Here is a 27368-nt window from a genome sequence, read left to right on the forward strand (position 1 = left end):
ATATTTAACTCGAATAGTTGCGATATTCACTACGATATATATCACGTTAAAACGTACTTCGAACTGAACGCTCGTTTTCATTGTGTGCGGTAAAATATCATCATTAGTAAGATGTTGGACATGACAAGCTTATAACAACATGTAACAAAACTTGAAATTAGGAATTCCCAGATTTTTCTCAAGATTTCCTGTTAGCTTTAAACGTGTACAATGAGAAATCACTTCATTGTTTTTTATTTTAGTTTTTAGTCTGGTGCTATTTTTCAGTGTTTTTGATATATAACAGAAATGTGTATACACTCATAATACACTCATTTTAAATACTTTTTTCGACACTAAATGACTTAAAATTATTCAAAAAAGTGTTTTGTTCCTAAATTGATATACCAAGTCGATTTAACGAATAGGCCCTCATATGTAGTCACATATCATAAGCTCATTGTACTGTTATTGGTGAGGACATTTACAATCCAATTATATATACAACGATAGTGTGACAAAACTGAAAATTTTAAATGCAACATTGACATCAATATTTTGGCTGGGAACATTTGTAGGGTCCTATGTAATGAAACGTGTGCAGACGAAAAATTCAGTTATTTTTGGTCCTTTTTGCCTGGAAAAAGTGGAATTCGCCGGATTCCTCGGGATAGCCAAGCAACAAAAACGTCATCAAGATCGATTTTCTTTTTCAGAATGAATGAACTTTGTTTCTGTCACCTTCTGAATATAATTTTTTTCAGAATGCAATTTGGTGTCCTAGGTATCTCGAATAACTACTAGCATTATTTATTGAGAGCTCTAGCCTTCTTTACGATGAAAGTTACAAATACTTATCTATTTGTGAAACTCAGTACAGCTTTAAGCTAAATTGATAAAATATCAAATATCTTTAGTTTGGTTCGAAGCATGGCCTTCGAATGGTAGAATTTCGAATGAGTCTACGAAAGGACTTTACAAAACCTTCATGTAAATGTTGCCATTAGAATTATAGATATCTCATAATGAAAAGTTCATGTTAATTTATATCACAAAAAAAAACATTTAGGAGTAATCCCCTCTCCCATTTAAAAAAAAGCAAAGTTAAAAGAAAACAATATCATTTTTCTTCAGTTTTGGGCCGTAACCAATCAGAAAATAACAATAGGAATAGGAACAAAATGAGTTTTACACAGTGTAATTCTATGTTGATTAGCTCGTGTGTTTATCGCATATTATTCTGATTCCCAATGGACAATATTCCACGTCCTATCTGTTTATTTAAATCAAGTATGAATGATTATAAATCCATTGACAAACAGTTTATACCACCAATTACGCAATGTCAAACGATCCAAACATCTGAATCGAAGGTGTTTTTTTTTAATTCTAGAGTGTTTTAGAATTCAGCCTTGCAGATGAGATTTAATTAACTGTTAAACTCATATAACCTAATATGAAGCACTATCCTGACCACTATTCCAGTTGCCATATTTGTGTCCATTATAATTTGGGGATACTAACATTTTTCAACCCAACCCATTATGTATACAATTAAAAAAAAATTTTAACTTTTTGCTCACTAACATTTATTTAATAGCAAAAAGTTCAATATCCAACAAGTTGAATTTCCATTCGTAATGATGATTTGAACGAAGGAAAACAATTGAATTGCTATCTTTTTTCTGTGTAAATATTAACTACTATTCCGACTAATGACTTCTTCAACTTCCAGTTGAATGAGCTAACATGAAAAGTTTTGCACTTAGAAAATAACTTTGCTTGATATAAAATTATTCCATCAAAACAATCGTAGTCGAATCACGACTGAGATCCTGTTCGCGAACACATCCATTCTTCAACACCATCGTTGAAACAGGCAGCTCGTTCGCAACCAATACGTTGGAAATCATTTGGAGTTTCTCCACTGTGATCTGTGGGGTTGAGGACTTGACAAAAGCTCCCCAGTCTGAAATCAATTTAAATATATTACTTTGTGAAGTAGCCCAAAACTGAATGATAGTCTGAACTATTATGTTTTCTTATCTCCATGTTGGTTTTATATATGCTGATAACGATAGGAAGAGTAATATAAAAAATATATAGCATAACAATATTCAATTTTATACAGACCGATTTTTTAGTATATTTTAGTGTAATGGTCAAGTTTATATCATCATGGAATGTGGAACAACAAATTGCAAGGAGTGCCCGCGTACTGAAATGATTAACATATATAATTCTTTAGCTCTAAAAAACGAGTTATTGTTACAAACACAAATTTGAACAACCATCAAGTTCCGTCAAAAATCATTTAATCAATGTGAAACTTTGTAAAATGCTTATTTGCTGAATACAAGACGATTACGTTTGCATTGAATTCTGTCGACAAAAATTTCATTATAAAATGTTTCTAACACAAATTTTATTCAAAGTAAATCTTTATACCCGATTCGAAGTGAAGAACAAAAATGAAATAATTTTCATAATCTGTGAGAAAAGTCCATTCCGCATCAAGATATTTCTGTGTTTCCTCACCCAAAACTGCGAGATAAAAAAAAAATTGGGAAATTGCTGATGACAGTACGGAAATTAACTAACTGTAAAGACGTTATATGTAAAATGTTATAAATAAAAAAAACTATAAGATATAAGAACTATAAAAACTATACAGTAGTTTTTTTAAGTTAACAAAATTCAAAATGAACTACAACGTAGGATTTCATAGATTGCCGGAACTTCTAAATCCGACAACGATCTCCGACTTTAAAAAATCTTAGTTTAAGAATAGGGATTCGCTATATTCAACATTTTCATTCCTACTGTTATTCCGAGAGTTTAAAATACCACTCATACTCCGTAGCCAATTAAATAAGGTGATAAAAAATGATTTTTGCGTTGTTCTCTTTCAATTCATCGAATTTTGACAAACATCTCGCATTAGTAAATGAATATTTAGAAAATGTGTTGATACCGACCTTCCTTGGATTCAACTTTTCCGTTTTGTTGTTCGAAGTCGTTGTACAAAGATTCGAATGTTTCAACTACGAAGTTATAATGTAAATGAATTATAGTTTGATTGCGTATATGGCGAAAAATATATAAAAAAGAAAAAGATGGTTTTCAGTGAATCAGTAGCCAAAGTTGCTACCGTGTTTCCACGAAAATAAAACCTAGCATGAAAATAAGACCTAGCTTGAATTTTAAAAATGATTTCAACATAAGCCCTGCCCTTAAAATAGGACCTAGTCAATAACGCGATTTTTTTTTTGACGTGGTCGATAGCAAAAAATATCTCCTAAACGTTTTAAATGATTACTTATATTTGACTAATCTATGTTTTGCAGGTATTTCGAATAAAAACGTGTTATTTATAAGAAAATGGATATCGGTTTTCATATTTTGTATATTTGAAAATTTCGCATTTCTCTACTTTGTAATTTTATTTTTGGTAAATGGAAATATAAAACATCTCCAGAAAAAGAGCTCTAGTGTTATTTTTCGGAAGAAAATTGAAATAAGACCAATTCTAATTTTTAGGGAAACTCGGGGCAAAGGTAAATAATTCATTGATACTTACTATTGTACTCCAAAGCTCGATAAAATTGAAATCCACGGTCCAAACGTAGTTGATATGAACGGATCCGCCTGAATTAGGAAAAAAAGATAGATAGTTTGGTAACAGTATGGAAAATAATCAAAATCTTGTCTGAGAATGACCAATTGAATGAATTATTTTGATTGGATCAAATATTAGTTCTTGTTATCATCTATACTTATCATGAACATTGTAAACATATATAACAATTATTCATAAGTTTCTATTTAATACGTTTTCCACACGCTGAGTATTAGGCTTCAGCTCTGCATCCCAGTGGCGTCGATTTGAGTCGTGTTGAGGACATATATTGGGCATAGAGGAGATAAGCAAACCGATATTTAGACTTTCTATGGCAAAGACATTAACTCTGATTTTATTTATTTTAGAATAAAAATTCAAAATGCCGACAAAGCCAAGTCGTTTAATCACCTTTCGCAATATGTTCAACAAGATTTTAGCTTTTGTTCCAAGCTCAACAAACACCAGTACGAAAAAACTTATTTGCTATAAATTGATTTACTCTTGATGAAAAATTTCAGAGACAACCAGCAATTAAAAATTAATAATCACAACTTCCCACCAAGAAATAATTTGCACCAATATAAAAAAGTCCACTTGGATTTGAATTACTTAGCACACGGCATTTCGTAGCAACTGCGCCGCAATTTATCGAAACATCTGCGAAGGGGCTGTAAAATTAACTCCATATTTGCGACGCGTAATTCGAAAATTGAACTGAATGAAAAAATGCTGTGGTCGTATATTTTACTACATTTGAACTATTTTTATACAGTATTATAAAAAAAAATTGATCAAATTGTTTTTTGTGCTCTTTACCCCACGCTTGATTCCCACACAGCGGCTGCTACTTCATCTTCGGTAATTGTAAAATTTTCAAAATTCCAACATCCAAGTGGTTTCTGTATATGAGGCACATCGACAACATCAAACCATGTTTTTTCATTAACCTGGAAAAAAAAGTGTATCCGTTGACATTATCTAAGAACATTTGCCGGATTGAATTACAATTCCAAATATGTCTATTACCAGGCAACAAAAATCGTGGAAAAGTGCAAATGTTTGGCTAAAAAATCTACCTTCTTCCAGTCAATATCGTCGAACCATGATGTTCCGCATGTCCTGCAATACGCATGTGCTACAAAACACATAAACACTGTCACAGCAGTCAATTCGAACAATCTAGACATTTTGTTACTGAAATTGCAACTACTACTTAAATACAAAAATTACATAAAAATAAATGGATAATTAAGAGCAACAACTATAATCAACAGTCCACTGAAGGTGGAGAGGGCGGAGTCGCATTTTACTGAAACAGGTACTGCATATAATTTTCGGCAAGTGAAGGCCCCGACGTCAAGTCAAATAAAGTAGGTATCGATGGAATAGTGTTTATATACCGCGATATATGAAAAGAGGAAATGAAATGTTGTGACTCGATGCAGACACATCAAATGCGGTAATGTGACATAAAAAAATCAAATTGGGATGTAATAGTCTGCTTCAAGATGACAGTTTGAAACTGCTTTATCACTTTGTACCTACTTGGTCCACGTCAAGTCTCAGGAAAGAAATATCATTTCAAGCATCGGCCAATTCATCATATTATATCGTTCGGGACTCTGATCACAGCGTGCCTCCAGTTCAAAGCATTCAATTTATCCTTCAACATTCCAAAAACAGTATACGTACATTTTCAAAACAAATTTAACGTAAACCTATATGTATAATAATCAAACAGGTAAGTCAAACATCATTTCAGATTCTTTCTCACGTGCCTAACCTTTCTTTACATGATCGTTTTCCGTAAAGCAGTACATTATAAAAGAAATTGTGTATTAAAACAATAGTGTTTATGTTGCTTCACAGAAATATTGTGGAGTAGACCATTTGTATGTATGTACATTTGTATGTACAAAAACAGAAATACATGTTCTATAAAACAACCGCTTTTTACCAGTTTTGTATGAAATATATAGGTTTTGTATTAAATAAATTCGACGGCAACAAAATATGACAATTTTCGTCAGAATCCTTAGACTGATTCATGAAATCACACTTTCAACAGATCACCTTTATACAATCTGAAAAATCGTGCTGCAAAAAAATGTTGTTTTTTTCGAAATTTTCAACTTACTTGTGTACTTTTTCTCAACCTTCTCTCAATCCCTTCACCATAAATCCCAAACCCAATAGTAGATATTTTTGTATTGTTGCTTGTTAAAGTCTCCTTGAGCGTGAATGTGAAAACACAGACTATAAAATTTGTATTTGTTTCTTATATTTCCACTCATTATGCAATTCTCCTACGAAACGAAGTATGTATATCAAATATTTTCATTGACCAGCCTATTAAATATGAGAAAATAACTATATATATTTCATATATGATATCTAAACTTCCACGTTCAAACAACTCATGGAACAGCTTACCTATATGTATTTTCGCACAGATATAGGTTTTAGTAGACCTGTCAATGATCGATTTCAGTTCATCGAAACCTATTTGTATGTCAAAGATGTCGCATGCTTGGGTGTAGGCATTCTGTATGATAGCGCTTTGATATGCTTTCTTCTTATGGCTTCAAAATTCCTAAAAGTTGTTATGACAGGCGTTGGGGTTTCATATAATATATATATATATATATTTGCGTGAAGACACGCTATGTAGTTCGTCTTAGGGCTTGAAATCGGAAATGTAGCCTAAATGAAATCGGGGCGTTTGAATTTCATATGACGATGGATAGGATTCGTGACAAATAATAATATTTCAGAGCTCTGCCCAAAATTATCATCGATTCGTTTCGAATTTCGGATATCCAATGCTGCAATTTATGCTTTGGCAGTTTTCCTTTTCGGCCGATATTCGTGCAGTAAAAATGTCCGCCCCGCGCCGTCAACACCATTGAGACACAGCGTTGGATATTTCGACACGGTGTATTGGTATTTAAAGGTACAACACAATAATCACGCCAGTTCTTATTTTTTCAAGAAATATGTCAACTAAGAAATGGACGCATTTCAATGAGCAATTAATTGTTTTTTTTTATGATGATTTAAACAGCTTCGCACCGTTGGGGGATTTGCAACGAATTCATACTCGTATATATATATATATATATCAATTCTATTTTCTACTACCTTGCATAAAATAAGTTTCTCCCTTACAAAGTTTCGATTGCGCCAACGGTTTAATTGTTCCTAATGCAGGTGTTCGACGGCAGCTTGCAGAAAGGGTTGAGGACCACTGGGTTATATAAAAGGGGACCTACAATGCTCGGGCTAATATGTGTACGTGTTTGAAGATCTGACGACTTACTGTCCAGTGTATTGTAATGATTGGACAAGAAATGCACATTACGAATCGTTTTGTCATTGTATATATTATTTTCACTTTTCTAATTATTCCTCTATGAAAAATCGCTTCACTGGTAAACTCTGGCCCAATTACTTTGAAATTTTCAGCGATATAGATTGTATTTTTCACTACGAGGCTATTACCTTCATTTCAAAACTATTTTCGGGCTCCATGACGTGATGCGATTAAATTTCACTTCGAAATTTTGCGTGGATTACTTGTAGCTTACTTCTGCGACCTCTCTCATGTTGCGCGAAAGCTTTTTGGACCGTACCGCAGACTAGACTACTGCTTCGTTTTAGCCTCCGTGTCCATATAAAGCACAGCTCTCTCTTAGGCTTGCACGTAATTTACGGATTTACGGAATTACGGAATTATTTCGAGTTACGGAAGCGAAGTTACGAATTACGTAAAGTCGTAATTATTGGTCGAGCGCTTTCGCGATTGAAACGAGCTCTATTCAGAGCAGTCAATTCCGTCGATTGTAAAAAATTAAAGTTAAGTAAAAGAATTTAGAGTTCCGGTATTCGCAGCCGTTTTTTTCTCTCTTGTTAGGCAGATGGGGAAGGCATAACGCGTCATTTACTAACCTATTATCAACTTATCTAGGATGGCCAATGAACATATTAACCGTAGATAAGGAATAGAATGGTGTTGAGACCGATGGACGTCAACACACCTGGTTTCAACTTCTTCGGGTGAAATGACTAAAGAATGTAAGAGATCAACCTTATAAAACATGGTCTATTCGTGTATGCCGTGATAATTATTGTCGCGCTTATCAAACATCAATATAAAGACGGAAGAGGAATTGCGTAATGATCCAACGCAACTTAGTCTTTTCAGCATCGGTAAAGCGATTGAGACGGCAGAGAAACAACAATACGACGGGATTTTCCGTGTTTATTCTGCGCGAGATCCATTTTCTATTACAAAATCTTGATGTTCTGTTAGCGATTTTATCGTTATATATCTGTCCGGACTTGGCATTGCTCAATATGTTTTTCACAATGCCTCGCAATATGTCGGCCAAATATGATTACCTGTCTTTACCAAATGCGGCAACTTATTTTGATTTATCGTCGACTCGAATACCACCGGCACTCGACCAAACTTGTGTCAATCTTGGCAAATAGGATTGTCGACTTGAGTTAGAAAAATAAATTAATATTTTCATGAGTGCAAAATAAATGTCACAAAATGCATTGTTTTGCGATATAACTTTGTATTTTCGGAGAAGGCATGTCATATAAGTACGGTATTTTGAATAATGCGCAAATAATTAATATTTGATCTAAATTTATCGCAAATAATGTTATAACTTTTAGGCAGCGAAATGATTCAATGTAAAATGAAGCATAGAATTCGGAATATCGTCAAAAAGTCGGCATCAATAATTATTATAAAATGCTAACTAAGTAGTAAAGTCGGATATTGTAAAAAACGGTGAAATAACAAGTCTTCGTCGCGAGGCAAGCGAAAGTATAATCAAACGAGAGAATCCGCTTGTAGTTGATTAATAAATTAGCAACCCGGAATTTTTATTTAATACGAAAGTCGTATTAATACGTTAATACGATTTAAAAAAAAGTGAACTATCGTTTCTTAAATATATTACCAGTGTTGGTAATGATAAAATTGATCGCATAAAATTTGGTGATGAAGTGGATAAAAAAAATCAAAGCTAATACAAAAGATAAAAATCAGAATAAAATGATTTTGAATTCACTCCCTGATATTTGTCTTTAACATCTGTCGCCGGCGTGTAGTACTGCCGGGAATATGAAAACCAAACTTCGATGTCCCATTCGGATTAGAAGTGGATTAAATTGGTTGTTATGATAGGTTTAAATGTGTGAAAAAAATATCGCAATTACGGGGTCATTACGTAATCGATTTGGCCGTAATTACGGAATTGATTTTTGTCAATTACGTGCAAGCCTACTCTCTCTCGTTTTATACCAGGTGGGCATCTTTCTTTACCATTCTACGCCAATCGAGCCAACGCAGCGCAAGTGGTACCAAGACAAAAAGTGTTCCTAGCGTTAAACACTACATGCCATTAGTTGAGGCCTACATAATTGGGCGAGTGAAAGTCACCACCATAGGTTTGCAAAACGAACTCTCCAATACTTATTGAAATACACCCAATGCATTGGTTTTCGTTGACCTCTTTTTCGAATCCTGCATCGGTCCAGGTATATATTAGAATTTGCCAAACGAATGGCATGAATGATCAGTCAACGCCTATAGCTCTGTTAAATTTATTAATTTTTTGACAGTGTTAATCGAAATTATCCTTTCAACCTGCTAATTTATTACTTTTACAAATGGGACAACAAGGTAAACAAGTAGTTTTAAAAACAGGACAAAATAAGGAAATATACAGTTACCAACGAAAAATACAAGAATGGTGGTGATGGGTAATTTGAAACAAGGTTTGCTACGTTTTTATACATATGTGACGCCATACATCTTGATACAAATCATTGAATTCAGGGATAAATATATATGACGGCTTGATAACAAAAAATGATAATGCAATGAGTGGCATCAAGAAAAAAGTTGTGAGTTGGAAGTTCATGACAAACTTATTGTGCCTTTTCTTTTTGAGCTTTCTTCGCTCCGGGAAGCTTAGCTTTGACGGTGGCGGTCAGCTCAGTAATCTTGGATTTAGCGATTCCTAAGTAGTTGTCAATCGGGGTTTGGTATTTTTCATAGAATATTGGTACCGTGAAAACAAGAATCACATCTAAAAGTAAAAACACAGTTTTGTTATTAGTCTCTCAGCTAGATACATATGCATGAAAAATCTCTCGAAACTATTATTCCTCCCTTGATATTTTCACCTTTAGGTAAAATTATTAAAAAGAAAATCCTTTTTTTTCATAGCCTATTAGTCATAAGTAATGAATAAGCTTATTTTTTTCTATTTCTATATTTCATCATAATATTTTATCTTCAAATCATTTTGGTCTTTTTCCATCAAACCTGAACCTGCATTCAGTCTAGGACACCACATTGCTTTTTGCTCAGAAATTACAGCTATAAGTACGACCATCTTTAATTTTATCAGATGATTTTAGTATAATAAATAACTTACCGATGATAAGGAGGGTTAGGCCATTGAAACATGCTCCCAGGTATGTTAGTAACCATAGGAAAACTCCAAGCTGTAAGAGATGAAAGGTTTTAGCTAACACAAACCAATTTCACAAAAGGAGACGAGATTTTTCTCAAGATCCGGCCAAAAAGGAACATGGCAGATGGCACCTCTGATACACATTGAAATTCAATATTGCAAGATACCTAAATTTAACAAAATACCTTCAGAGAGCTGATAGTGTTCTGGACAAGGAACAAGTTACGAGCTCCCGTCAGACAGCAATTGATGTGACAGAGGGCTGAGTTTGTGTATTTCTGAATTCGATCTTGTGACAGAGTCACATCCATATCAAGAAGATCTCTGTAAAAAAAAGGGTGAAAATTGATAACCATATAACTTTACCATCAATGGAGTTACTCTTGTCAGTCATTTTGGGATAGTCAGTTTGCATAAGCGAAATCGAGAGTTCATGAAAACGCTGAAGCAAAAATTTATTAGTCCATGTAAAAAATCAATACACATAAAAATTCAAATAACCCAGAACTTACTGAAATGGATGTGGTTGTTGAGTGCCATTTAGTGTCTGCAGTACAATTTTGTACAATCTGAATGCCACAGTAACAGTAAGAAGTGCAAGGCCAGCATATGCTGCTACAGAAATGACGCTGTAACACACGAGTGATACCAAAATCAAAAGAAGAAACGTGAACACAAACGCAGTCTTCTTCACATCGCGCCAGTAGATCAAATCCACAACTGTAATTGTTAAAATAATTGGAAGATTAGAAGATGTAATAAGTGTGTACACTTTGGCAATTGAGAGTGTGAAAATTAAATCTATTGACTGTGTATTAAGACACAATGTTATCAAAATTTATTAGAAACCAACACAATAGTGAATTTAGCTATTTTGCCACTGCCAAAGAAAACATTTTATTGAACAAATACTCTTATTGATGTACAATCAAAGTAACTTTACAAGAAATCAAAATTGAACTTCAAAACAAGAACTAGAACAATATATAATATGTGGCAATGACTTAGAACTCAAATTCAAACAATAACAAGCCATTGCAATTTTGACATTTTCAAAGATTTATTTTTTTATTTGCTATTATAAACTTTCACCTGTTCCCCTCCATCCTTAGAAAGCATGCAGGTGACAAAATAAAATAATTTTGTAAAATAAAAATATAAATAAAGAACTACCGGTAATCAAACAAACTTGAAAAAATAAAACTAAAAATCTCACAGAAGCATAAAACAAGAATATAAAAGCAAAGCCATTTTGTAACATTAGACTTTACACCCGATCAACCATATGCATGCATAACACATCTGCAAATTAGGACTACAACCAATGATACTTTAGTATGTATACATTGGCCTGTTTTATATTTTCCATTTAATGACCCTAATCGACTATTATTTTGTTATCTTTCACCTACATACTTATTATTTAGTCTTTACAAGCCAGTTTTAATGACACTTGACACAATATTGAGTGCCCTGATTTTTGACAATTGATGTTAGTCACTGCAAGAGCAGCTCAAGTTGAATGTTGGTTTGATTTACCAAAAATGTTTCAGTATAAAATTTGAAAAGTAACTTTCGAAGATTGAAAATTAAGTAAATCTTACAAACTAATGATTTTTGTGTATCATCGATAGTGTAGTCAAAATGACGGAAACAAAAGAAATTTCTGAATAAAGAACTGTGTCTGTCACTTCACGTCATCATCTTTAACCTCAATATTCCAAGGTTATTAATCAATAGTTGAGAGTGACATATCGAACGATAGGAACTAATGCTATGTTCTTATTATGACACATAACTTATACAATGTTTAAACACACGACAGTGGTTGATGGATATTTTGATTAAAATGCATTATCTGCAGCACCACTACACACATCACATTTGTAATATGAACTATTTTACTAATACCAATCTACGAGTCCTATATACCAAACAATCTAGACTGGTGATTAATGTCTTTCTTTACTACAGTTCCATAAAATGAACATCAATAGCAAACCAATTCACCAGAACACCTACATATTTGTCTAGTATTTACTTACATTTTAAAACCAATAAAATATGACTTTTTGTATCATTTCATTACAATTTAACTTTGATCTTTCAAATTGAGAATCATCCGCAACAAAACCATTCATACATTACTTATTTAACATGCCGTGAATTTGAGAATATCAATAAAATTTAGAATCAGTGTAATCACTAATCTTGATAACTGTTGTATACTTGTATTCATGTTCATATTTCAGGCACAGGCAGAAAACAGTTACACCAAAGCTAACTCACTAAGATAACTGGACTAAAATACTCATCACTGACATACAAAGTGATTGTTAAATTCTACATGCTGATGGATGCTTGTATTCAACCAAAAATATAAGAACCTATTTCCACCTTATTTAATTTCTTGAGAAACTTGTTGCCAGAATTTTTATCTCAATTTAAGATATGGCACAAAAATACATCAGATTTTTCAAGAAATTCATCAGTGAATGGCTCTTATATTTGTGGTTGAAAAATGTAGCAAACAAGCTTAAATGATTCTGCAACTGAAAGCTAATGAACAGTAATTTAATCTTTGATCGTCTCATTGTGGAGTTACCTGGATCCTTATCACCCTCAACTGCATCTTTCTGTTCATCTGCTGAGAAATATGTGTCATAATAATTGAAAATATTAAAACTTAAAAACCAAATGAAATACAAGTCTTATTGACCAGGATTAAAATTGGAGTCAGCTATTAGGTAATGGTGGGTCTATAGCAAAGAATGTTGCCCAAAATGAGAATACATTTTTAGGGTGACAATGAAGAGCATTGCTCTATTCAAAAAATCACAGGGCATAGATAGGCCTAGGTATCAAATTTCCAATACAATGGTACCAATATAATATTTCATTTGTTTACCGATGAGTTTTCAAATGAACAAAGTCAATAATTCAATTCACATATTTACTGTGTTTGAGGAATGGTAGATTACTGGAGATGATTTTAGCACAATACACTTGAAGATATTTGCTCCACATAAAGCTCCAAGACTAGGTAGTGACATTTATGTCTTTGCAATGTCATGTTCTCAACTACTATATGGCGTACCAATTTAATCTTCTTGACAAAAGAACTTAAAATAGGTGAAACATGACACATCAGTATAAGTTCCGCAAGTGGGTGAAATATATACATCAGGTAGTGTGGTTGTCAGTGTGAGTGGCATATCATAACAAACAAATCACCAAATGAAATAATATCTTAACCTAACCAATCAGTAAAACGATCATCAAATGCAAAAACATTTAGTTCATTCCAAAAATTTAACTTCAGATTCTTTGTAAGATGGAAAATATAAAGTAGTTAGATATTTTGGAATTGTTTTCAAATTTTACCTTCACTTCTCAATAATTGAAAGACAACCACATAAAATATAAATTTCACGAAGGCATGGCCACTTGCATTAACAGTTGCGTGAGGCAGCCAACATAAATAATTAAAAATAATATTCTTGAGCAAGCATCATATTCTACGTAACAACCTATTGTCAATCATAGCATCTTATGGTTTCATTTTTACTTCAAATAAAGCATGTGAAGAAGAATAATCAAACATCTTCTATGAGAGATATTTATACAAATTAGAATCTCAAGAACGCATGACAAAAAGCAACATTACATTCATTATAGTACAAGTCAAGCTATCCAATGAATGTAGTTTTGAAACACCCTCGACTATTTACAAGCACCAGGATCAATGCCGATAGAAATGACAAAAAAAAAGGTAACAGAACATGGACAAGTAGAACAAATCGAAAGACGTGCATCAGAAAAGTGAAGTAAAACATCATTGTGAGTGCAAGGACGTGCAAAGCGATTCAGTGTTGTGGAATGTTGGAGGTACCTGACGCTGGAACATGAGACATTAGAGGAACCGATGGTTCTTTCTTCGGCTCAATTTCCTCAACAGCTGGTGCAGGGATATCAGGCACCTTCTCATCTTTTATATCAGCGGATGGTACAGGTTCATGTACATCTTGCTGAATGTCTTCCTCATACTCTTCAGATTTGACTTCAGGCTGCACCATCATTTGTGGTTCAGCCTCTGTAGGAAGTTCAGTATTCAAAAATTACCTACCACCAATTCACCCATTCGCTAATAAAGCATTCATTACTATCATTGTAACAGTAAATTAGAAGCAAAAGCCACCAAATACTATTACAGAATGATCACCACACAATTACCACAATACTACAAACAGGCAAATGATCCTTAACCACACATTAAGTCAGAAAAAGATATGCAAGATTAAACTGCTTAAAACATTGAGCGAGGTTAACTTGTAGATTAAAATTATTCACTTTAAGATGTTGGAGTTATCAACGTATTCACACCCAAAGTTAGCAAACAGTATCCAGCCAATGCGCATCCAATTGTTACCTTGTTGGAACTTTGGTTCATCAGGCTCTCCTCCCTCAATCTCAGTAACAGCAGGTTCCTGTTGATGTTCTTGTTCAGAAGACATGTCTACTTCTGATTTTTCACAGTCTTGTGGCTGCGGTTCTGAGTGACCACAGAATATAAAACTACTTCACGCTACACAACACTTATTGCAAATTATGATAACTAAAAATGGCGCATTTCCTGTCAAAACAGATGAGTGATAGCTGCCGCATGCAACCTTTCCTTTTAGTTTAAAGCTGAATCAAATGGCATGACAAAGAAGTTGAATCATATAACATACCAAAGCCTCAATATACAAACAGTGAGCTGGCACATTCTACATTCACCTTTCCAACTAAATGAGTTAAGCTTTGCAATGTTGCAATCACCAACTGATTTAAATGAAATCACAAAGAAGTTTAACATGAAACATTCCGGTTCATTAGGTTTATATAAATGACTCGTTAAGTCGCCGATGTACCGGCTTGATCCATGATACATATAAAAGTTGCTATGCGTATTCATAACCTCACGCTAATGAATAATAAACCACCAACGCATTGATACATTTTGTTCAAGCGAAGAGCGTATTTATTCTACAAGCTAGTTTAAGACACAGCAAATTAAACTTGAGTTATGCGAATTGCCAAAACGTAATAACCACCGAGTGCTTAAACTGTCACTGCATAAGCTGAGCGGAACACACGTGGGTGCTGCCTTCCACGTCGCAAGTTTATTTTAAGCCATCAAACGTACACGATGGAAAATATATAAACGTTGAACTGCACTGTCCACAACGCCAAGCTAAGTATATCACATTCACAACAACACATTTCTCCGTTTCGCGCTTGACGTAGAGTAAATGAGTACGAAGAAAGCCGAAGGCACACACACGCGATTGGTCGCCGTCATTCGTCAGACGCAATACGAGACGGTTTCAACTTTCGAAATACGAAGACTAGCACATTACAAAGGCCTCACAAGCGAAGAACGGCTCGAATAATCACCTATAAGCGATGAAACAAAAACACAATCAACGCGGGAGCCGAAATTGGAGTGGTATTGATGAAATGCTATTTCGAACTGCAAAAAATATTGATACCGAAAAAGCACGAGCACAAAATAGCCTTTTCGGTAAAATAAGAAGTAACTATCTTGTTGCCCTTAACACTAATTTTGGATTTTTTTTTTTTAATTTTCCGATTCTGTTTTCGGTTAAGGCTAGTAGGATAAAAATAGAAGGTCGTGGCAATAATGTAACCTAATCAAACAAGACAGATTGGAAAATTACCGTAGTGGTGGGGCAATTACACAATATCAAAAAAAAAAACCTCTTGTTAGATAGCGCGCAACAAGCATACTTGGCCGAGTACAATGGACCGGTTCCATTACATTTGAACCCACGTACATTTGAACTTATGGCAATTGCACCCGTATGCTATTGCACCTAAGGAATTTTCTTTGTTTCACGGATAGTTAAACCCATACTAACCCTAACCCATGGGTTTTAGCACCCGCATATAGATTGAACCCGTGGATATACACATGGGTTCAAATGTACGTGGGTTCAAATGTACGGTCACCCAATGGACCAATTATGCATCATGCCAACCCTTTTGGAACACGGTAAAACGCATTTTGTGTCCATTTAAATCTACCGGCCTTCGTTCGTTCGGTACCTCTAAATTCGTAGACAATGCTATATATACCATATGTAGAGTTGTATTCAATGAAATATTATACAAAGAATGTTGCTACACGTATCGAATAGAACTTATTCCACAATTATATCGATTTGATGTAATTCGGGCGTATTTCTGTTCGTCAACGTCACGTGCGAGGATTGCGACATATTTTACGATCCGGCTCCGTCGAGTACGTGATTTAGGGCAGCAAACGCGTTTAGTCATAACAATCACGCTTGCTATGAATGCTACAAATATTTGATTAGACGAGTTCGTTGTCTCTCAGAGCTTGAGTCGCCCTGAATTTTGGATGATGTCGATTGTCGACACTCATTAAACAAGTGTTTAATTTAACACAGCTCCGCAAATAAATATTTAGTAGACAATACAAACTAGGCACAAGCAAGGAAATCGGACAATTCATCCGCTCAGAAATTATGGAAAAATGACGGAGATTACAACTTCAGATCACTTGGACACTATTAAAAAATTCACTTGTTATCTTGACTTGGTATCTTCAAATTATAGGTTATTCACATAACAAATGAAAAAAAAACACTACGCGTGATTTTAACTCATTTCATCAATCATCATTTTGCCTTATTTTATTATTGCCTGATTCACTAGAAGAAAAGCGTTATTCACCGGGCAACAAATTTAACACACAATCTCATAATGAATTTTAAACTAAACGCTAAAGCGCAAGAGCTTCACAAAACTACAAGTAATGAACAGATATTTATAAAGAAAAAAAATTAAATACGTCTTGGTTGTCATGGGAAACTATAATGGCCGAATCAAATGAAGCTATGGATGACACCGTGGTAGGAAAACTAAGTGAAGAAATATTCTATTGTTTTAATTCCACTCAGAGTTTTATTTCTTATTCCTAGAATAGGCAATCGAACAGGAATCACCATGTTTAGGTTCAAATATCTGAATCAAGTAGGACAGCGAAGGGACGCAACGCAATAATTTATTCCAGGCTAGTTCTTATTAATTATCCAATTCCCACGAGTACAAATTCAAGAAGTTCGTGGCCATGAGTTTGCGAGTATGAATAAAATGTTACCAAGAATGCAATAATGTTAACTGTAAGAAATCTTCGACAATGATTAACTATAGGTAGTTCACGCCTAACAAACATGATCTAATTGCATTCGGTCGATCGCAAGTATAGGAACCTGAAATATCGGTATTCCCGTAGTATGTGTACCAGGTGAGGGTTAGGCTATAATTTTATTCAGATTTTCCTTATTTTAGTTCTATTACGAGTTCGGTGCTGTCTGTGTTAGCCAAGTTTAATATACCCCCAGCCCATAGGTTTCAGTCTCTTTACACAACTTGATGTAAAGCAGGCAAACAAAATTAGTTACGTCATATTGGTACACATACTTCTGGAGCGCCGAAATATCTGTCGAATCGTGTTAAAGAAGTAACGTAGCATTCACGTATTTGAGATAAGCGTTCCTCGCTGTGCTGGAAATTCCAAGCGTGATATGTGTGTGATGTGACATATGCCGTTTATGATGCAGTATGAATAAACTTTGAAGTAGAGTACACATGCCACGGAGCTAGTCCTAACTGACACGTTACTGACGATGGCATTCATGATCTTCACTGACAAGTACGACACCACATGCAGCAGCATTTACATTGCTATTTGACGCATTAGGCACACACGGTCAGGTTACCTTCTTTAAAAGCCCTATCTTCCAAAATATCACTATCCTGCAGTTGAGGTTTCGAATTCATATCGGACAAATTGTATGTTTCACGTGGTTCGAAACTTGCAGCGGGTGTAGGTTCAAAAGAAGCTAGACCGCCACTTAAGCTCAATTCTGAAGCGAGGCTTCCATCAACTTCAGCAGCCGAATTACTTTCATACGTTGACGCACTTTGTGGTTGTAATATTGACGTGGGATCAGACTGCGGCTGAGAGTGTCCCAACAAATCGCCAGTTTCTCCCTCTCCAAATCCAGCTTTGATGATTAAAAATATATAAAAAAAAATGGAGTAGGCCAAAAACACTCGTCGTTATGAAGCAGTATAAAATTTGTACCGGACACTGATAGTGGTCACTAACAGAAGCTTTGACAAAATAACAACGGTTTCTGGTCCAACGGTCTAATTGGACAAGACTTCCAATTCATTCGGTATATCGTTTACCTGTTTCGGAAGGGAGTTGCTCGTAGTAATCTCTGAGGTAACTTTCAGATGACATACTTCCCGTTTCGGTAGCTTATGGATTACAAGATGAAGAATGCAGCAGATATAAAACAAAGGACAGTATTGAAATAAATGTTTACAACGGATCACGAAAAGTTCTATTTACCATATTATTTCTAAACTACATTTTAAAAATGTAAAATCGGAACACTGAATCAGAAACTAGAGAATTCACTATTTCACATCACATGTTTGTTCTCAATTTTCTGGTCATATTAACTAACGAACAACGCTAATAAAACGGTCGATTTGCAGATAAACTTCGAACTGGATCAGACCACAAACACTCAACTTTATTACTAAAGTACGCCGGATTACTAGGAACTGGATGAAACTGCATAAATAATCTAGTTTAAAACAGATACTTAGACAACAGCGCATACAGATAACGTCGAGACAGCCCCTTGTTCATATAAAGTCTTTTAGAAACAAGCAGCACGTCACTCATAAATATTTCAGCAAGCTATGTCGTAACTTCCAAATCGTTCACAACAGGTGGGGAACGTATTCCCAAGCAAGCGGCATATCAGTCACTGTAAAATTAAGCGATCAATTCCCCGGTCTACATGCGAGAAAGAAACCTGGCCTTGGCGGTATAATTTTTTTCTCTCATGCGACGGTCTCGCGATCGATCAGTTTTGCATTATGCATGCCATCTAATAATTTCCAACAATTTTATGCCCTTGGTTAAAAATAACAAATTCTGACGGAATCCAATACTATTGAAACCAAATACAAAATAATGGAATATAAATTGTGATCAAGTTGAAACATTCACCACGGTGCACTGAATACAGGACATTATTGCACCAGAATATCGGTGGCTCGCTGTGGTATACGACAATATTCAACCTTAAAGAATAAATACCGGTAATATATCGCTATGTGGCACACTTATACACATTTTAACATAACACAACAAAGTACTCCAGGTTCACGGATTACTAGATAAAAGTGCGTCGTCAATAGCACAACCTTCACAAACAATTGAACAGTTGAAATTTCCACAAGGCCGTACGACAGCAGATATTTCTTCTTTTTGTTTGGTCGGGGCAGATCTGCCACATGTCAAATCCGTGGTGGGTTCTTCTGTGACAGGTGAAGACGAGTGTGAGTCTACGAAGTTTGTATCATCAACTGATACAGACTCGTTCCAATCCATTCCTGGCAAAGAAGCAACCTCTACTCTGGTCGATACGTCGTCAAAGCAATCACGTGAACTGTCATTCGAAATACGGCTCTCAGATTCTCGAAGTTTGCGCGGTATCGACAGAAGAAATTCTGTCTCTTCTCTATTTTCGTCGGGGGATAATTGACGAATATTGCAACAGGACGTTGGTCCATCAAGACTATCAGTATGCTCTTCGTCAGGACAATTAATATTGTTGCTTTTGCTCGTAGTCGCCATAGTCACTAATCCAAGCAATTGGTTCAAACTCAGCAGCCAACCGTTAAAATAGTGATATTTCGTGTTTACTGCAAAAATTGTGCCGAATCACGAAAGGAAAACGCCCCGGCCGACGATTACAACAAATCTAGGCGCATCCGCTCATGAAATATTCATCCAGTCCCAACCAAATCATGAGAGTCGCGCCGGACAAAATGAAATATACAATAACAAGATGTTGAGTTACAAGTTTTTGAAATTCAAATCCAATCCAAAAGTTCAAATTGAGTGCATCTATCTATAGCTATGACGAATAATAAAGCTGATAAAGCACGATTATGGTAACGGAACAAAATTGCAATCATGCAAAATAGAATATTTAAGGTTGGGAAAATAAGTGTTCTAAAAGGGAATGAATTGTAGTTTTGTTCCTCCTACAGTTAATTCAAAACTTTGGCTTGTCGCACAGTGTGGAATTGGTCACTAACTTTCTGGCGAAAGACATAATTTAGTAATCACCATTTAACATCCAGGGAGATTTAGACCACGAAATTTGCAATCAAAGTGACAAGGATTCATGTCACTCTTTCTCCTAATGCATTATTTCTTGTATGTCAGCTTTGAATTACCACTAGCTAACTTATGTCCACCTTTAAACACATTCCCAATAATGAGAATACTGCACTTTCTGCAATTAAACTTCGATATATATGAACCTTAAATACCCATTAAATTTACCTGAAATACCTATTTTCAAGATTGGCAGGGATGTCCTATGAGGGTGTCAATGACATGAACTACTTTTCTATCTTCAAATATCACAATCTGCTTTGAGAATGGCCTGTTTGTAAGTCCATTAAGACTCAAGATGATTGGGTGAAGAAAGCAGGGGCAAATTAATAGAACATGTGCAGACGCATTGGTCCAAATAGGTGGGCGAGGAACAAATGAGAAATGTGAGTGATCTAATCCAAGTACAAGGTTATAAATGTCATTGGTGTAATTTGATATACTTTGTACGTGACCAGCAAATGTAATTGTAAACTGGAATAATGTTGTCTGATAAGTTACTCCAAAACAATAACTTTATTTTATAAAAAAGCCAATGCGTTTGTCTGGTATTACAATGGCATATTAGTAAAAAACTTACCATTTATATGTTATTAATCAATAACATTGAAAACAAAGATACAGCCTTACAATTGTGCAAGTTGTTCCAAAGTGAAAGAATCAATACAAAAAAGGAACAAGAACTGTAGTTAATCGAACTGCTGAAGGCCAAACAAGTCCAGGAAATGACCTCAGGTAAGTAATAATGAACTCGAGAAACCTTGGAAAGGACCGATTCAGCTCGTTTACACAACAATGACATTTTGCTACATAAGACTGTATTGTTTACATTACCAACTATAAATCGACATGGCGTTGGTATACCTTTCTATCATACACGATACATCAGTATCAATAAAATTAAAACTTTGTCTTAAAAACGATGGAAAACCAAGAAGTAACATAAACCATAAATCTTTTCATAAAAAAGCAAAAAGAATATACAATCAAAATGCACATTGCATTCCATTGAATCCACAACCATGAGACAAAATCATCATATGAATGATTATCTTCACTTTTTAGTAATTACGAACTCTCACTCATTTCTAAACTATATATCTACACATGCAAAAACTAAGATACCGCTAATTAGAGGGTTAAAATCGACACATTAACTTACCTCTTGGGTCAATTTTATCAATCAATCTTCCTTCTGCATAAAAATATGAAAGTGACTTTATTACATTTAATGTTAGTTGATAAAGTATGCAAACAAATAGAAACTTTACACCTAATTAATGAGATTGGCAGTCTGTACATAATAGATATCAAGTTGAAACCATGGCCCTAAGAATACCAGCACATCGGCCAATTGACAGAGTAAAAGTAATTTTCAGTTGAGTTTTTTTTACCAATAATAAGGACCATTAGAGCCCTACATAAGCAGCCTTTAAAGACCAAGAAACACGACACACTATGATACTTTTAGTAGTTCAAAGTTAAATCGAATTTTATTAAAAAGAGAGAATGATCAAAGTGTTGATAGAAAATATCAATGCTGACTAGTTTTAAATATTCTATTACCTAAGCAATTGCTATGAGTATGTATAATAATACTCCTGGGACCTTCGTTAGGGCAAACAGATATTATTTATAGTACCAGCTGGTGTTTCAGTATGCACTGGAAGTTCTTCAATATCTTCTCTAGGTATATCACCTGCACCCTCATCAAGAGTCGCATCCTCATCATTTACTAAATAAAATAATTGTTTCAAAATTAAATTTCAATTGAAAATACCTTCATCTCTGATAAAGTCGAAAATCATCTGCAGGGATGCTCAAATAGTTTACTTCAAAGAAAGTTTAAATAAATGCCTATCACTTAAAAATGGAATATTAAATTGAGGAACCCAGATACCGTGACACCTCTCAACCATTCAACAAGCATCAGTTCAAGACAGAACGTTAGTGGGATAACATGCGTTGAGAAGTTTTTGTGATTTCATGCTTTTTCTTGCCCTTTGCTGTTGATCATGGCTCCAGAGAAAAGTAGTTATAAAGGCAAGGAGACTAAAAAAACAGTGAGACCAACTACCGAGTTGAAAAATACCTATGCCAATATGATAATATCTTTGTAATCAATGTTTTTTGGCACTTCAGCTTTGATTCCTTCAGTTTTCTATCCCCATAAAGAATTTAGGCCTATTCTGTTCTCAACAACTTTTGAAATTTTTTGTATGGACTGCAATGTGATACAAGGGCACTTAGGCCTAAGTTGCACTGAACAAATTCCTAGAGATGTAAGTTTTGAACATTTCATATCTGAATAAACTATAATGGGTTTATTATAATAACTTTCAAAACTTGACTTTTAAAATTCCCATACAAATGCCCTTTCTGATAAACGTCAGTTAAATGTGGTTCATTATCAATTTGCTGTGATTTTATACGGGGAAATGTCATCAAGCAAAATATCGCAGATTTATGTTAAATGAACAATAAATACTTCGCAATAGTATTCCATTAATGTGCTAAAGCAGTGCTGATAAAAAAAGATAAGATATTTGAAAGCTAGCACACATTTTGATTGATCGAAAAAAATCTAGCGAAACCATTATTGTAGTTTGTCAAAATCTGAAAGTGCGAGGAAAATATTCAACAAGGCAAGCTATTCGACGTTGCAACAAAATAGAATCAAAGAAGTATTGCAAATAGAGCCAAGACATATTTTCTGGAAAGTTTCGAATTTATATTGATTCAAATCTTTTAGTTTGGAAATTCTAAAACTCCCATTCATAATTATGACCTGGGGGGCTGTTAATCAACCCCTCACTACTTAATACTGTAATATTACTAACCCACTTCGATTTTGCCATACCCTTATTGTGTTTTGGCTATTGTGTATTTAATCAATACAACAGAATAAAAAATTAATAGTAAAATTAGATGAATTCTGAAAAGTCATCAAACAAAAAACCCAATATTAAAATGTTGGTTTCAAATCCTGTGTATTCGAAAACATGGAGGATTGATCTAAACATTAGCCTGTCTTTCAGATATATTTATTTTCACCGTCTTTGGAAATTTTGAAGCCTTCTTAGCAAGTAAAATACTTTGATGGTCCAATAAAAAGAGTGAATAAAGCTACCACCAACCAACCGTCTAATAAAAAGAGTGAATAAAGCTACCACCAACTAACTCTTAGTAGTACCTCATTTTTATATGATGAACTTATACTATATTTACTTTGTTTATCATCAAAATTTAGCAGAAAGGAAAGCTTTTCTTTATATATGTATCGTAACGTTTAATTCCGGGTGCTCATCAAATTTTCTGTACCATGGGTTTTAAAATTCCAATCCATATACTGCTTCAATAATATGAAATGACAGAAATTTTTTTCAAATTTTGAAGGCTGAAAATGAGCAACAAGAAAACCCAATTTTCATTATACCATTACCGGTATAGGTTTTATTTGAATCCCTTGAAATAGAAACTATCACTGTATCGTATGACATATTGAAATAGGTACGACACATAGTCTAATACGACATAAATATCAAAAGGATATTTGAAGCTACTTTTTGTCATGCCATGTCAAGTCTGCAAGTACAGAAGTATTATACTATCGTACGACAATACGGTAACTACAGAACTATTTTACCTTTGACAAATTCTTCACTACTATGGCTTGCAGTGCTTCCATTCCCGTTATTACTTCCTCCATCATTTTGTACTTCTGCTTCTTCACTTCTCGCCATATACTCATCTTCCATTTTTGAATGTTATCAATAACAAACGTAATTTAAAAATTAAAAAATAACCCTAACTTGCTAACTTCGATTTAAACTAAAAATTAAATGCATCATTAATACTGTATTTACAGTTTTACTGCTTGGTGCCAAGAACAATGACGAAAATATGAACAACAGAATGTCGACAGGCACACGGACTAGCGAAAGCGCATAAATAAAGAATACCGTTATGTCTGTGTGTGCAGTCAAGATATGGTAACGGAGAAATATTTGTACAGTAACCTATGCAGTTAACCAACTACAGAACTATTAGACTACTTTCTGACTTCATCTACCCGTTATGCTGTTACCGGTACCGATACGGTACGGTATCTCAGTAATACCGGTATCGTATGGGTACTGTGTTGCCGTACGGTGTCCGCCCGTAGATGTGTAAAGGCTCCCGTAGTCATAGCACAGTACGGTACCAGTAATGGATGTTTTCCCGGGCTCCGATTTTCTTCTTCTTTTCCGGAACTATACCGGTAACCAATAAGTCAACAATGACGTAACAATTGCAATTTCTGCAGCCGCTCAAACACTTCTGTCGCCCAGAAAGATATTCAAGCATGGTGGTAAACATTGCCTCGTTTTCGTAGTTTTGCGTGTTATTTGTCAGTTTACTTTATGTATTCTTTAATTTAAGAATATTATTTAATCACAATTCATCCTACAGTTAATTCAACTTTTAAAAAGTTAACGATAGCTAAATAGAATCAGATTCGGAAATATTCGAATCGGAACATTCATTTTCGAAAATAAATTATTCGAAACTAACATCCTAACCATTTGTTTACACTGTGATTATACTCTCAGAATAGATCGTGAAAATATAAAATCAACAATTAGATGGCATATAATTTTTTCGACGATTCGGCACTTTACATCAAGTTTATTGTAGAGTTCTAGTACTTTATTTTGTAGAACGTGGGGTGGCTTTAATGAAGATTTAGCTGCTGATTTCTAACTAAGAATTCCACATTGCAATGGACCTTTTTCCGAGCATCGACTTCCTTGTTTACTTCGTGACATTGGCTAATCAGCAAGATGCAAAAAGTGACGTAACAATGCTCCCTTTTCGCATCCGCTCAGACACTTTTCTCACTCAGACAGATTTTCAAACGTGGTCGTAAACATTACCTCGTTTTCGCGTTTTTAAACTCTATTCGTTAGTTTTCAGTTGTGTTTCGGAAACTTAAATATAAATCAGATATTTCAATAATCACTCTGTCTTCCTAGAAGTTTTGATTTAATTGCAGTAATAAAAAATTAGTCTAGAAATAGCTGTGATAGACTAGGCTAAAATTCTTTACCGGTACTTTCAAAAAACAGATTGTTGCATGCGATGAATCATAATGATGGTTTGAAGGGCATATCCATTTTACTGGCGCCAACTTGCACAATCACCTTTAAAATAGCCCCGAAAATTTTGCAATTGTAAAGTATAGGAAGAATTTTTCGGGGGTCAAAGATCGGGGAAAGGTCCATTGCGAGAGAAACAGACTATAATACAAGGGAGCTATGCTCAAATATGTGGACATGTAACGCCACATAATTTTGATGACGTCATAGCAAAAAATAAAAGTAATAGCCTTCTGGAGAAAAATTCCATCGTTGACCACTGAAAATTTCAAAGCAATTGGTCCAGTAATCAAAGAGAAAGGTGATTTCTTTAAATTTCCCGATTGACTTGCATCATATTTACTTTTTATTTCCTGAATTAAATTCGCTCAGCAAGTCATGATGATATCATCCAATTCATATCTTTTTTTTTTTTTACATTTATTTAACGTCATCTGTTCATCAATAAATCAACACGGCGTCGTTGACACGATGACTTTTGCAGTCTTTCGCGGCTCCGCGTCAATTGCGATATATTGTATGCATGTATACTTCAGTCTTCAATTGATTTTTGTATTATCATTATAATTGTTTAATTGCGTACAATATTTCATGCACGACGAAATAAAACTTCTGAGTTCTGAGTTCTGAGTGTCAAAGAACAAGAACAACAAAACGATTGTTATGTCCACTACGGTGTGGTCCAACACGGTGTCGTTGACACGATGACTTTTGCAGTCTTTCGCGGCTCCGCGTCAATTGTGATATATTGTATGCATGTATACTTCAGTCTTCAATTGATTTTTGTATTATCATTATAATTGTTTAATTGCGTACAATATTTCATGCACGACGAAATAAAACTTCTGAGTTCTGAGTTCTGAGTGTCAAAGAACAAGAACAACAAAACGATTGTTATGTCCACTACGTGTCCAAAAAGACTTTTATCGTTTTAAAATGTGTCTTAGTTTCTAAAAATTACCAACGGTGCCCTATAACTTCCTGGCTAGTTGACCAATATTCGATTTTCAGCCCAGATTATCGTCGATTAGCCAATTATTGAATTATCTTAATTGCCACAAATTTTTAATTACTGTCATCAAGTAATCTGTCATTCAGAATTATCTTTCATTTTGCTATAAGAGCACGAAGCAGGCCCGCGCACAAGAAGGATTTTTCCGTGGTGGCCAGATTGCGACTTGCTTCAATTGAGGTGTTTATTCACCTCAATGCTTGTTTCACCAGTTCGCAATGGCTCTTATTATTAAATTTGAACTAGCGACCATGCTATAGTCTTTATACAGTATACACTATTTATCCGCATTGTAGTGATGCATTGTCTATAGATCATAGAACTAACCATAGAATTGAAATTCAACTGTCAGCAGATGGCGCAAATGTTTTTATGAACTGCTAGATTTGCACGGGAGCAGCTGCATTAGGAATTAAGATTAAGTCAAAATGTCAATGGCCCAAGAAGAATACCTACGAACAGCCTATAAACAAATGTAAATGACATTAAGGCAACACAACACGATCGAAAGACTTTGAATCAGGAATACGGAGAAGAGTATGGAATTGAAATTCAACTGTCATCAGATAGGCCTACCGCAAATGAGCTAAATTCGAAGTCATGAAGTATCTTGTTTTCCCGAAAATAAGACCTAGTCAATAACGCGAAATTATTTTTTACCTAGTCGAGAGTAAGAAATCTTTCCTACTCGTTTTAAATGATTAGTAATCTATGTTTTTAATGCTTTTAAGATAAACAATAATTTCGGACATTTACAATCTATAACATTTTAGTATAATTTGAACACTTTAGTACAACTTCGGACATTTTAGGA

The 27368-nt window shown here is 34.6% G+C and overlaps 2 protein-coding genes across 10 annotated transcripts; both read right to left on the reverse strand.

The window, feature by feature from the left end:
- Positions 1-1544: 1544 nt before the first annotated feature.
- LOC120326931 (uncharacterized) lies at positions 1545-4871 on the reverse strand. Its single transcript, XM_078111880.1, has 6 exons — positions 4678-4871; positions 4418-4548; positions 3560-3627; positions 2958-3023; positions 2428-2523; positions 1545-1948 (listed from the first exon to the last, which is right to left on the reverse strand). Exons 1-6 carry the CDS (start codon positions 4786-4788, stop codon positions 1773-1775), a joined length of 648 nt encoding a protein of 215 aa, XP_077968006.1. The 5' UTR covers positions 4789-4871; the 3' UTR covers positions 1545-1772.
- A 4336-nt stretch (positions 4872-9207) lies between these two features.
- Positions 9208-24258, reverse strand: LOC120327072 (reticulon-3-B-like). Of its 9 annotated transcripts, none has more exons than XM_078112019.1 (13): positions 24051-24257; positions 22047-22139; positions 21567-21599; positions 18388-18459; positions 17913-18200; positions 14531-14653; positions 13994-14194; positions 12707-12745; positions 11194-11208; positions 10614-10821; positions 10287-10425; positions 10063-10132; positions 9208-9711 (listed from the first exon to the last, which is right to left on the reverse strand). In XM_078112019.1, exons 1-13 carry the CDS (start codon positions 24160-24162, stop codon positions 9551-9553), a joined length of 1554 nt encoding a protein of 517 aa, XP_077968145.1. In that variant the 5' UTR covers positions 24163-24257; the 3' UTR covers positions 9208-9550. The 9 variants fall into 9 exon arrangements, with proteins under 9 accessions (XP_077968145.1, XP_077968144.1, XP_077968148.1 ...); XM_078112018.1 differs by having other exon boundaries at positions 12707-12748; XM_078112022.1 differs by lacking the exon at positions 13994-14194 and having other exon boundaries at positions 24051-24258.
- Between the last annotated feature and the right edge of the window lie 3110 nt (positions 24259-27368).

The sequence above is a fragment of the Styela clava genome, chromosome 4 (assembly GCF_964204865.1).
Source record: "Styela clava chromosome 4, kaStyClav1.hap1.2, whole genome shotgun sequence".
Lineage (NCBI taxonomy): Eukaryota > Metazoa > Chordata > Ascidiacea > Stolidobranchia > Styelidae > Styela > Styela clava.